General features: G+C 37.8%; 1 protein-coding gene across 4 annotated transcripts in view; it reads right to left on the minus strand.

Moving 5' to 3' along the window:
- NEK11 (NIMA related kinase 11) overlaps positions 1-13,121 on the minus strand; it is a 290,466-nt gene that overhangs the window by 179,906 nt on the left and 97,439 nt on the right. For all 4 annotated transcript variants that reach the window (XM_021071329.1, XM_021071328.1, XM_021071326.1 and 1 more), the window contains 2 exons: positions 2,144-2,293; positions 1,971-2,049 (listed from right to left, as the gene is read on the minus strand). In XM_021071329.1, coding sequence (XP_020926988.1) covers positions 1,971-2,049; positions 2,144-2,293 — 229 coding nt within the window. The remainder of the gene's footprint in view (positions 1-1,970; positions 2,050-2,143; positions 2,294-13,121) is intronic.

Consider the following 13,121-nt stretch of genomic DNA (forward strand, 5'->3'; position numbering starts at 1 on the left):
GATTTTTAAAGGCAACATTTGGAGTGAGGGTTGCAGCTCATGAACTTTCTTCTGATTGGTTGGTAGTAAGGTAACAGTGTGATGTTTCAGGAATCTTAATCATCAGTCTCTGGTTCAAACCAGTCCAAAGTCTACGTGCCTGTGGTCAGAATGTAGTCACTACCCTTGACCTGGTGAGGGTGGGGGTTGTCTTAGTTTCTTCAGAACAACACAAAAATATGCATCAGATTGTTATGTATATCCCTTGGGGAGAAGCTGGGACTCTGTTTTGTCACTGAATTACTATCATTACTTTTCTTGCTTGACAGCTTTTCCTTTGTTTCTGCATTCCCTCACTTCCCTAATTAGTAGCTGCTTGTATTTCCTCTTTGGAACTCAGGGAAGGTTTAGGAGACTAAAGCCTTTTTCTACAAACAATAAACAGGGGACATGGAGGGGCTTTCCTATCTAGAAAGGTTCACAGGGTGCTGCTTGCTTGGTTTCAACTTCACCTTGGTTTCAGTTCCACCCTGTTGAACTTTTGATATTTTGTTTTTATGGATATTTAGCATTACTTTGGATGTTTTAAAACATAGTGCTACAATATTATTTATCTTGTTTACTGAGTTTTTGGTCTCCTCTTTAATTTTGCCCCAGGGTAAATGCCTCGTGTACCTTGCCCTAGTTCCTAGGGATCTTTTGGATGTCTTTAGACTTTTCTGTTTCTTTGTTTGCTCACATCCCCTTCAATGTGGTTTTGATCCCCAAAGCCAGCTTCTTTTTCAGAGGCCTGCCCTCAGGCAAGTGGAGCCTCTTTGCTAGTGAGAGCTATGCACCAGGAGAGCTGAAAGCAACAGGGAGCTTTCACCACCTCCCCCTCCTGCCCTGCTCACCATGGGTCCTCAGGGCTTCCCCTGGGGCACATGCTTTCTCCCCTCCCTGTCCCCCTCCAGGGAACATCATCTAAGTCAGGGCTTTGTAGCAGCCACCCCTATGACGCCAATACTCTTCCTTATGCTCTTTGCAGGGCTGGCTGCTTCTCACCATCTAGCTGGTGTTGAAAAGTCAGCTGCTCCATCTCTGACCACCAAAGCCCTTCCTTTCCCTTATCTCACAGCATCCTGTTTGCTTTCTTCCTAGTGGTTCTGAAAATTTACAATTATTTTACTTTTTTGCTTACATTTTCTTGGTTATGGATCCACTTACTAGCAGTCAAGCTTCAAAAGGAGAGAAGCCACATCTGTTCCTGTCACTTTGGTACCCCTCCAACTACCCTCCCCTACCCAGTGTCAGCACAACTAATGACTGTACATCAAATCAACATCCTTTTTCCTTGTGGACTGAGAACCAGCCTCTGATGAAAAGGTGTGCCCATTTGTGAAGGTGAATGACTGCTCTAGGGTCCACTTACAAAACATCCATAAAATTAAAAGAAATCTGACTGAGGGATCTGTATTGTAAGAGCCTATGAAGTTTTATCTTTTTTAAAGCCTTCTGAGATGGCACCATTTGCTTTTTTCTTACCATTGGAGGCAGATTATCAGCATCAAAATTTCTAATCTATAGGAAAACAATAAACTCAGCTAATCAATAAAAAGTACTATTTAGTATCTAATAAAGGAGTGGAGTAATGAAGTCCCATGAAAACCCCAGATTTGTATGATTTGTAGAACATTCTTGCACTAGCAGGGATACACTTACAAAATGTTGAGGTGAGATTTATAAACCTAGAGCTCTAAGGGTAGATGTTGAGTTTAGGCAGAAAATCACCAGCATTAACTTGTCGTATCTGGGGCACCTGGGAACTGGATGGAGTTCACATACCTTCTTTTGCAAAGAGATGTTACTAATAATTTTCCCCATCTTAAAAAAAAATCATTTCTCCTTTCTGATTGGTCCTTAGTGCATCTTATTCTCACAATTTATCTCCAAATCCTAGAAAATATATAATGCTGATCCCTGCATCCCCACATCCCTTTCATTTTAAGTACCTGTAGTTGTTCATCAATGTAAGGAATTTTTAAAATTTCTACAGCAGATGGTCTCAGTGAAGGACTCTTGTTTAACATGCTGTAATGTTTAAAAAGAAAATTATTGTTCAAGTAAACTAAAATTAAAAGTACAATTTAAAACTGTTTCTGCTGCAGCACATTTTTTTCCATACCTTTGCATGATGGTATTCAGCTGTCGTGGGTATCTCTCAGGGAGAGAAGGAGTGTCACCTTCAACAATTTTTAAGACAATGGATAAGAAATTGGAGCCAGTGAATGCATGATTCATGCAGCACATCTCATACAAAATGCATGCCAGAGACCTGGAGCCGGTCAAAGAATGTAAATGAAGAATAAATGTTCTATTTTAAATTTGATCATCATACAAAACCTCAGATGTGTTAGGGCATCATTTTTTCAAAGATTCAGTCCATACTTTGTTTTAAATTTAAACACATTTTCTTCTTTAAAAAAGAGGAAAAAGGGAAAGAAGAAAACACAAAATTTAAGTCTGAATAACAACTTTTTGTCAGAGGAGAGCACACAATTCAACAGGAATATGCCTACACATAGTAGGGACTCAATAAATATTTGATCAATGCGGTAAGGAATTTTGAATTAAACTCTATGAAGGAAAAATAAAATACAGGTAAATATTGTCTTCCTAAGGCAGTTCCATTAATGTTATATAGCAAAATCAAATTTAAATTTATTAGCCTAACCTTCCCTGTAATGTGAATTCAAGCATTTTTAAAAGGAAAATGGCATTCTTTATTAGTGTTCTAAAAAGAATCCATTTGCAAGTAGGATGGAAGGCAGCTACTTTTAGCTCACATTAAAGTGTATAATTCTCCCTTTGGGAGGATGAAACAGAATCTTAAAGTTCTAGATCAGTCCAACACTAATTTGTATTAACCATGCATATCAGTAATGTCTAAACCAACAGAAAAATCAGTTAAATAATCTATGTCATTAAGAAAATTAAGGGGAAATTTCTGTCTGAATTTAGTGTTAAGAAAAGCTGTAGTTCTCCAGAATAATGGGATATTTTTCTCTTCTGGGTATTTTGAATTAGATATCTGGCCAGGTCTCCCTTTTCTAATTGGTTGTTTGAAAGACAAGAAATAAATTTGGGGTTGACCTTGTGTAAGCTTTCTCATAAAAAGCAATGTACTCATTGGTAAAATATATACATGCCTATTATTGTAACCATTTATATTCTAGAAAATGTGCATTTATAAGAAAATTCTGGATATACACATTGAAAATGTTTCTGTTCCAATAAAAAATAATAACACTAAAAATTTCAAACTGGTTGGTACTTTACATATTACAAAGCACTTTCACATATATCTCAACCTAACTTCCCAGTGACTAGAGCCAAAATACTTGAGAGAGAAAGGCATGTTAGGAGAAATCACACCAAATTGACTACAGCACCAAGATCAAAATAACCTTATAAATTATGAAATTATCTGAGGTTCAACAAATTTTCATCCATCTTTAAGACTATCAGAAGGTATTTGGTACAGGAGCACATATTTAGATTTCTATGCACAGAAAAACAATTTCCTTCAAATAAAGGTAAAAAAAGCATTTTCATTTTTTTATCTAAATAAACTGACTTTATTGTATTCTTTATTCTATTCTAATTTTCTCACAAACCTTATATTGTGGACATCTTTACATGCTACTGCATTTTTATTTTCCTTAATTAAACTTTTAATTTTGATATAGTTATGGATTTCCATGCAGTTGTGAGAAATAACACAGAGCATAATACAGAGAATTGCATATTCATTACCCAGTTTCTCCCAATGGTAACATTTAGCAAAACTCTGGTACAAAATCACAATGAAGATATTGACATTGGTACAGTATACTGGTCTTACTCAGATTTTACCAGTTTAACTAGCACTTGTGGGTGGGTGTGTTTAGCGCTATACAATATTATCTCATGTTTGTTTATCCACCTGCTGGTCAACATACAGAACAGTTCCATCATCACTTGGGTCCTTCATGTTGTCCTTTATTAAATGCCCCACCTCTCCCTCACCCTACACTCTACCCCAACCCCTAATCTGTTCTTCACTTCTAGTAGTTTCTGTCTTCACAAATGTTATATAAAAAGAAGCGTACAGTTTGTAACCTTTTGAGGCTGGCTTTTTCCACTCAGCATAATTCCCAGGTGATCCGTCCAAAGTGTTTTGTGTATCAATAATTCATTCCTTTTTATTTTTTTTATTTTTTATTTTTTGTCTTTTTAGCTATTTCTTGGGCTGCTCCCGCGGCATATGGAGGTTCCCAGGCTAGGGGTCCAATCGGAGCTGTAGCCACCGGCCTACGCCAGAGCCACAGCAACGCGGGATCCGAGCCGCTCTGCAACCTACACCACAGCTCACAGCAACGCCGGATCGTTAACCCACTGAGCAAGGGCAGGAACTGAACCCGCAACCTCATGGTTCCTAGTCGGATTCGTTAACCACTGCGCCACGACGGGAACTCCCTCCTTTTCATTTTTGAGTAATAGTTCACGGTATGGATGCATCACAGTTTCTTTAATCATTCACCTATTAAAGGACCTTTGGATTGGTCCCCATTTTACCTATTTCAAACAGGTGCTATGAACATTCACGTATAGGTTTTTTGTGGATGTAAGTTTTCATTGCCCTGGGAACGTTGGCCCAGAGCTCAATTGCCAGATCATATGGTAATTGCACGTTTAGTATGTAAGAAACTGCAAACTCTCGTCCAATGTAGCTGCATTTTTCAGTATATAAGTGATCCAATTTCTCTACATTCTCACCAGCATTTGGTGTTGCAGAAATAAAGCATTTTTAGACCAACAAAAAGTTAGAGAATTCATGCCAGCATGAAAGCACTAAAATTTTAAATGGGAGTTCTTCCAGTAGAAGAAAGATGATCCCTTACAGAAACAAGGAATGAAAGAAGGGATGAAGGGCACTGGAAAAAGTAATTTTGTGAATATGCATAAATCAACATTAACTCTCTAAAACAATATTAACTATCTTGTGGGGTTTAAAATTACAGAGAATAACATTTTATGACAAAAATAATGCAAAAGACGTAAGAGTTTAAATGGAATTAAAGAATCATAAGGTCCTAACACTACTGGGAAAGTGGTAAAAGCAGTAATTTTTTTCTTTTTGTCTTTTTAGGACCGCACCTATGGCATATGGAAGTTCCCAGGCCAGGGGTCGAATCCAAGCTGTAGCTGCTGGCCTACACCACGGCCACAGCAATGCAGGATCCAAGACTCATCTGCGACCTACACCTCAGCTCATGGCAACTCCAGATCCTTAACCCACTGAGGTAGGCCACTGAGATCCTTAACCCACTGATCTGAGTCCTCACGGGTACTAGTCGGGCTCATCACTGCTGAGCCACAACAGGAACTCCAAAAGTGATCATTTTTACCAGACTAATAAGTCAAGGATGCATGTTATAATTGCTAGGGTTACTGACAAAGGAATAGTAAAATAGTGTATAACTGACAAGCATATAACTAACAAATTACTAGAGGAAAAAAACGAAACAATAAAAATTCAAAATAAAAGAAAGCAAGAAAGGACAGAAAAAGGAACATAAATAAGTGGGATGTGTATAAAGCAAATAATAAGATGGTAAATAAAATTTAAAATATGAAGTAATTATATTTAATGTAAACTGATAGTACGCTAATTAAAAAGACTATCAGGGTAAAAAAATATAACTGTTAATGAAACAAAAACATAAGAACAAACAGTAGTTGATAGCTATACCATGAATTACTTATGAAATATTGCTAGTGTAGCTATCCTAGCATCAGACAAAGCAGACTTTAAGGCAAAAACCACTACTAAGGTGAAGATGGCAGATTGGTAATGAAATCAAACCACTAAGAATATACAGCATTCTAAAACCATATATACCCAGTAACATTGTGTGTGAAGCAAAATTTGACAAATCAAAAACAAAAATAGTCAAATTCACAATCAGTGTGAAAGACTTTAACACAACTGTTTGAGTAGCTGATGGAACAAGCAAACAAAAAAAAATCAATAAGAATAGAGCAAATCTAAACATAATTACCAAATTGACAAAATTGACATAATTGACAAGTTAACATAAATGCATTCAACAATGACAGAATTCAGATTCTTTTCTAGGGTACATGGGACATTTATCAAAATTGACCATTCACAGAATTGGATCTTCAAGGTGTATTTTCTGACAACATTGAAAATCAGCTAGACTTTAACAAAAGAAAGGTGGAAAAACACTACAAAATCTCCAAGGCTTGAAAATTAAGGAATACCACATCTGGGAGATGGGATTAACATGGCTGAATAGAAGGCTGGAGCTCAACTTCTCTCCTAAAAAAACAAAATTTACAACTAAATGCTGAGCAATCTTCAACCAAATGGACTGGAAACCTTCAAAAAGATATCCTACTCCAGAAGACAAAGAGGAGGCCACATCAAGAGGAAGGAGGGGTGATTAAGTGATGTGAGCAATGCCATACCTCCCAAGTGGGAAGCCCCACAGACTGGAAAGTAACTGGTTCACAGAGACTCACCTACAGGAGTGAGAGTTCTGAGCCACACATCAAACTCTCACATGTGGGGATCTGACACTGGGAAAAGAGCCCCAGAGCATCTGGCATTGAAAGCCAGTGGGGCTTGTGTGCAAGAGCTCCACAGGACTGGGGGAAACGGAGACCCCATTCTTAAAAGGCACACACAGACTTTCACGTGCACTGGGTCCCAGGGCAAAGCAAAGTCTCCATAGGAATCTGGGACAAACCCGACTGCTGTTCTTGGAGGACATCCTGGGAAAACAGGGGTGAATGTGGCTTGTGGTGGGAGAAGGACATGGAAGCAAAGCTCTCGGGAATATTCATCAGTGTGCCTTACTCTGGAGGTGGCCATTTGGGGAAAATCTGGCCACATCCATCAGAGCTGAGAAGCCCCAGGCCAAACAACAATCCAAGTGGGATCACAGCCCCACCCTTCAGTAAACAGGCTGCCTAAAGACTCCTCAGGCACACAGCTGCCTCTAATCCCATCCAGAGACAAAGCCTCACCCACCAGAGGGATTAGAATCAGCTCCACCTACCAGGGGCAGGCATCAGTCCCTCTCATCAGGAAGCCTACAGCAAGCCCCCATACCAACTTCGGCCACAAGGGGGGCAGGACCAGAAGTAAAAGAGGCTACAACTCTATTATCTGTAAAAAGGTCACCACACCAAAAACCTATAAAAATGAAAAGACAGAGATCTATAATGCACATGAGGGAGAAAGGAAACCCCCAGAAAATCAGCTAAGTGATCAGGAGATTCTCAGCCTCCAGGAAAAAGACTTTAGACTGTTGATGCTGAAGATGATGCAAGACATTGGAAATAAACTGGAGGCAAACTTGGAGAACTTTCAGGAAACACTGACCAAAGAGATACAAGATATAAAACTTAAACAAGAAGAACTGAAATAAAAAATTCACCAGAAGCAGCCAACAGCAGAATACAGGAGGCAGAAGAACGAATAAGCGAGGTGGAGCACAGATTAGTGGAAATTACGGGTGCAGAACAGAAAAGAGAAAAAAGATTGAAACCAAATGAAGAGAGTCTCAGAGAACTCTGGGACAACGTGAAACGCACCAACATCCGTATTATAGGGGTGCCAGAAGGAGAAGAGAGAGAGAAAGAGACAGAAAAAATATTCCAAGAGATAAGAGCCAAAAAATTCCCTCACATGGGAAAGGAACCACTCACGCAAACCCAGGAAGCACAATGAGTACCATATAAAATAAACCCAAGGAGAACACCCCAAGACACATATTAATTGAACTGACCAAAATTAAGGACAAAGAGAAAATCTTGAAAGCAGCTAGGGAAAAGAAACAAGTAACATACAAGGGAACCCCAATAAGGTTATCAGCAGATTTTTCAGCAGAAACTCTGCAGTCCAGAAGGGAGTGCATGATATACTTAACGTGATGAAAGGAAAAAACCTCCAACCAAGATTACTCTACCCAGCAAGGCTCTCATTCCGATTTGAAGGAGAAATCAAAAGCTTCACAGATAAGCAAAAGGTAAGAGAACTCAGCAACACTAAACCAGCCTTACAACAAATACTAAATAGGAACTTCTATAGGCAGAAAAGAACAGGAGAAGAAGGAAAGGAAAAAGAGCAACAAAAACAAATCCAAAGTAATTAATAAAATGTCAATAAGAACATACATATCAATAATTACCTTGAATGTGAATGGACTAAACGCCCCAACCAAAAGACATAGACGGGCTGAATGGATACAAAAACAAGTCCCTTGTATATGCGTCTTCAAGAGACCCACTTCGCTTCTAGGGACACACACAAATAGAAAGTGAGAGGATGGAAGAAAATATCCCATGCAAACGGGAATCAAAAGAAAGCTGGAGTAGCCATAGTCATATCAGACAAAATAGACTTTAAAATGAAGAATATGTTAAGGGACAACGAAGGTCACTACCCAATGATCAAAGGATCAATCCAAGAAGAAGAGATAACAATTTTAAATATCTACACACCCAACACAGATTCACCACAATATATAAGGCAACTGCTAACAACCCTAAAAGGACAAATCAACAATAACGCATTCATAGTGGGGGACTTTAACACCCCTCTTACAGCAATGGACCGATCATCCAGACAGAAAATCAATAAGGAAGCACAGGCCCTGAATGAAGCATTAGACCAAGTGGACTTAATAATATTTATAGGACATTCCATCAAAAAGCAGCAGAATATACATTCTTCTCAAGTGCACATGGAACATTCTCTAAGATTGATCACATCTTGGGCTACAAATCCAACCTCGGTAACTTTTAAGAAAACTGAAATCATACCAAGCATCTTTTCCAACCACAACGCTAATACGACTGGAAATCAACAACAAGAAAAAACCTGCAAAAAAAAACACAAACACGTGGAGACCCAACAACATGAAAGGAAATTTTTTAAGAGTGAAAAATAATGAAATTAAAAACATACAATAAAAATAAAATCAATAAAGACCAATAAATTTAATAGGCCTCTAGCAAGACTGATCAAGAAAACAAGAAAAATATCAGAGATGAACAACAGGAATGGAAAGCATCCGCATACAACACTATAGATAGAATAGATACTAATAGTTATTCACATGACATTATAAACATTTTCTCCAATAAATTTGACAAATTACATGCAACAAATATTTTTAAAAACATAACTTAGCAAACTTGTGTAAGAAGAAACAGGAAATCTATTAAATGAAAATAAGTAACTAAAATAATAATTTAAAAAAATTTAACCAGGGAAATTTCCAGAGCCAGATGGCTTTTCTGGCAAATTCTTCCAAATGCTCAAGGAATAAATAACACTAATCTTATTTAATCTCTTTCTTTTATAAATATAATAAGGAAAGGAAAAGAAAGAAATATTATAGGAAAGAAAAATTATAGGTGAATTTTCTCATGAACACACATTTAACAAATCCAAACATACAATACACACATGCATGTGCATTACAAATAGAATATGATGATGGAGTTCCCGTCGTGGCGCAGTGGTTAATGGATCCGACTGGGAACCATGAGGTTGCGGGTTCGGTCCCTGCCCTTGCTCGGTGGGTTGGTGATCCTCTGGTGTAGGCCGGTGGCTGCAGCTCCGATTCGACCCTGGCCTGGAAACCTCCATATGCTGCCAGAGCGGTCCAAGAAATAGCAAAAATAAATAAATAAATAAATACAAATAGAATATGATGATACTGTAAAAAATCAGGTTCACTTATCATTTAAAAACCAATCAACAGAATATTTATTACAGAAGAAAAGAGAAAAAATTATATCATCACCTTGACAGATGCAGAAAACAACATTTGATGAATTTTGAAAACTGTCTGGGTTTTTTTGTTTTTTTGTTTGTTTGTTTTGTCTTTTGCTAGGGCCGGCCGGGGCACATGGAGGTTCCCAGGCTAGGGGTCTCATCAGAGCTGTAGCCGCCAGCCTACACCAGAGCCACAGCAATGCAGGATCCGAGCCGAGTCTGCAACCTACATCGCAGCTCACAGTAACGCCGAATCCTTAACCCACTGAGCAAGGCCAGGGATCGAACCCGCAACCTCATGGTTCCTATCAGATTCATTAACCACTGAGCGACAATGGGAACTCCTGAAACCTGTTTGTTTTTAAAAAGCTGAAAATTCAGCACACTGAGAGCCTCCTTAATCTAATTTTTAAAGCTATAAAATATATAGAGAATATTATGCTTATTGGTGAAATATTGAACATTTATGTTTTACTTTTGAGATCAAGAACAAAGATAATAAAGGCTACTATCATCACTTCCATTCAACATGAAATGAAGGTACTACTCAGTACAGTAAGGCTAAAAAATTGAAAAATATCTTTGAAGATTAGGAAAGAAGAAAAACTGTCACTAGCATTTCCACATGATTGTGTACATTGAAAAAGTCAAAAGATACTACAAACTACAAGAATTAACTACTGAATTTAGCAAGGCTCTTGGATAAAAAGGTCATTTCTATACACCTGAAACAAATACATTTAAAAATGAAATTAATGACTGAGTCACTATGCCATACAGCAGAAATTGACAAACACTGTAAATCAACTATAAACTTTTAAGGAAACTTTAATAAGTATAACTTAAACTATAAACGTTAATTAAAAAATAAATTTTTAAAAGTCACTGGAAATATATTATTATAATACTTTTACTACATTCTTTACACAGGTTTCATAAAAATAGAGCATCAACTACTAGGCCAAAAGGACAAATTTACTACAGATTGTCATAAGACAAATATCTCTTTCAAAGACAGAAAAGTGTTATCTCTATATAGAATAAAAAAGTACAAGATGAAAAAAATGTCAGATACATTAACATCACAAAATGTCAAATACGTAGGAATAAAACATTAAGATAGGAACGATCCTATGTTGTAACCTCAATACATTGCTGAAAGAAATTAAAGGAAATCTAAAAATAGAAAGGAATAGATCCACAATGGAAGTTTCAATATTACGAAGATGTCAGTTTTTACCATAATGACCTATAGATCTAATGCAATATTGATCCCAACCCTAGCAGACTTTTTTGTAGGAATTGACAAGCTGTGTCTAAAATGTATATGGAAATGCTAAGGGAAAAGGGTAGCCATGGCAACTGAAGAAGATCAAGTGTAGAGGTCTTTTTTTTTTTTTTTTTTTTTTTTGCCTTTTTAAGACCACACCTGCAGCATATGGAGGTTCCCAGGCTACGAGGTTGAATCAGAGCTACAGCCATCAGCCTACACCACAGCCATAGCAACGCAGGATCCTTAACCCACTGAACAAGGCCAGAGACTGAACCTACATCCTCATGGATGCTAGTCAGATTCGTTAACCACTGAGCCACGACAGTAACTCCAAGTGTAGAGGTCTTATACCAAATAGCAAGGTTTACTGTAAAGTTGCATTTCTTGTGAAAGTGTGATATTAACAAAGAGTAAATAACAGACCATGGAACAAAAGAGCTTGAAAACCAATCCACACATACTCAATTACTTAACTAAAGCAAAGATGAGAGGAAAAGATCTTTCAAATAAATTATGCAAGGTCAGTGTTCCCATTGTGGCTCAGTATAACGAACCCGACTAGTATCCAAGAGGACGCAGATTCCATCTGCGGGTTAAAGGATCCAGCGTTGCTATGAGCTATGGTGTAGGTCTCAGACGCAGCTCAGATTCTGCATTGCTGGGGCTGTGGTTTAGGCCGGCAGCTGTAGCTCTGATGTGACCCCAAGCCTGGAAACTTCCATAGGCCTAGGGTGTGGACATAAAAAGGCAATAAGTAAATAAATAAAGGCCAATTGAATATCCATATGGAAAATAACATACATGAGCTTGTGCTTTTCATTATACATATGCATGAAAATCAATTACAGGTAAATCTAACTGAAAGATAAAAATCATAAAGCTTTTAAGAGAAAACAGGTATGGAGTTCCCATTGTAGCTCAGCAGGTTAAGAACCCAACACAGTGTCTATAAGGATATGGGTTTGATCCCTGGCCTCACACAGTAGGTTAAGTATCCAGAGTTGCCACAAGCTGCGGCAACTTGGATCTGGTGTTGCTAGTGGTTGTGTTGTAGGCCTGCAGCTGTAGCTCTAATTTGACCCTTAACCTGGGAACTTCCATATGCCATAGGTGTGGCCATAAAAAGAAAAAAAATTAAAATTAAAAAAGAGAGAAAACAGGTAAATATCTTCCTGATCTTGAGGCAAGCAAAGTTTTTTTAAAACAAGATGCACAAAGCACTAACAAAAAAGTTAGGTATGGATAAAATGGACATCACTAACATTATAAACTTTTATTCACAACTGGACACCATTTGGAAAATAAAAATGAAGAGAATGGTCAAAAATATTTGCAATTAAAATACGTATCAAAGACTGGTATCCAAAAAAGCTAAATCAATCAATCAATCAATCAATCACCTACAAATCAATAATAAAGAGGAGATAATCCAATAGAAAAATGAGCAAATGATTTGAAGAGACATTAAATGGCCCCAAATCATGAGAAGTTGTTTAACATTATTAGTCTTCAGAGAAATGCAAATGAAAACGACAGTGCAGTTAACACACACACTCATCAGAATGGCTGAAATGAAAAAGGTAATTATGAAGATGGCGGAATAGAAGGACTGGAGCTCAACTTCTCTCCTAAAAACAGCAAAATTCACAACTAAATGCTGAGCAATCTCCACCCAAATGGACCTGAAACCTTAAAAAAGATACCCTACTCCAGAAGAAAAGAGGAGGCCACATCAAGAGGGAGCTACAGCCTATGCCACATCCACAGCAGCACCAGATCTGAGCTGCATCTGTGACCTATGCTGCAGTTTGTGGCAATGCTGGATCCTTAACCCGATGAGCGATTTAAGAGATTGAAGCTGCATCCGCATAGAAACGTTGGGTCTTATCCTCAGAGCCACAACGGGAACTCCTAGCATTTTCTTTATTCTGTGCTTGTATATGGGACTTCATACAGAAGTGAAAACGTTTTAAAACATCTCATTAGAGGTGAAATATCTATTAGATCAAAAAAAGAGTCAGTAAAAACATT

The sequence above is a fragment of the Sus scrofa genome, chromosome 13, assembly GCF_000003025.6.
Source record: "Sus scrofa isolate TJ Tabasco breed Duroc chromosome 13, Sscrofa11.1, whole genome shotgun sequence".
Classification (NCBI taxonomy): domain Eukaryota; kingdom Metazoa; phylum Chordata; class Mammalia; order Artiodactyla; family Suidae; genus Sus; species Sus scrofa.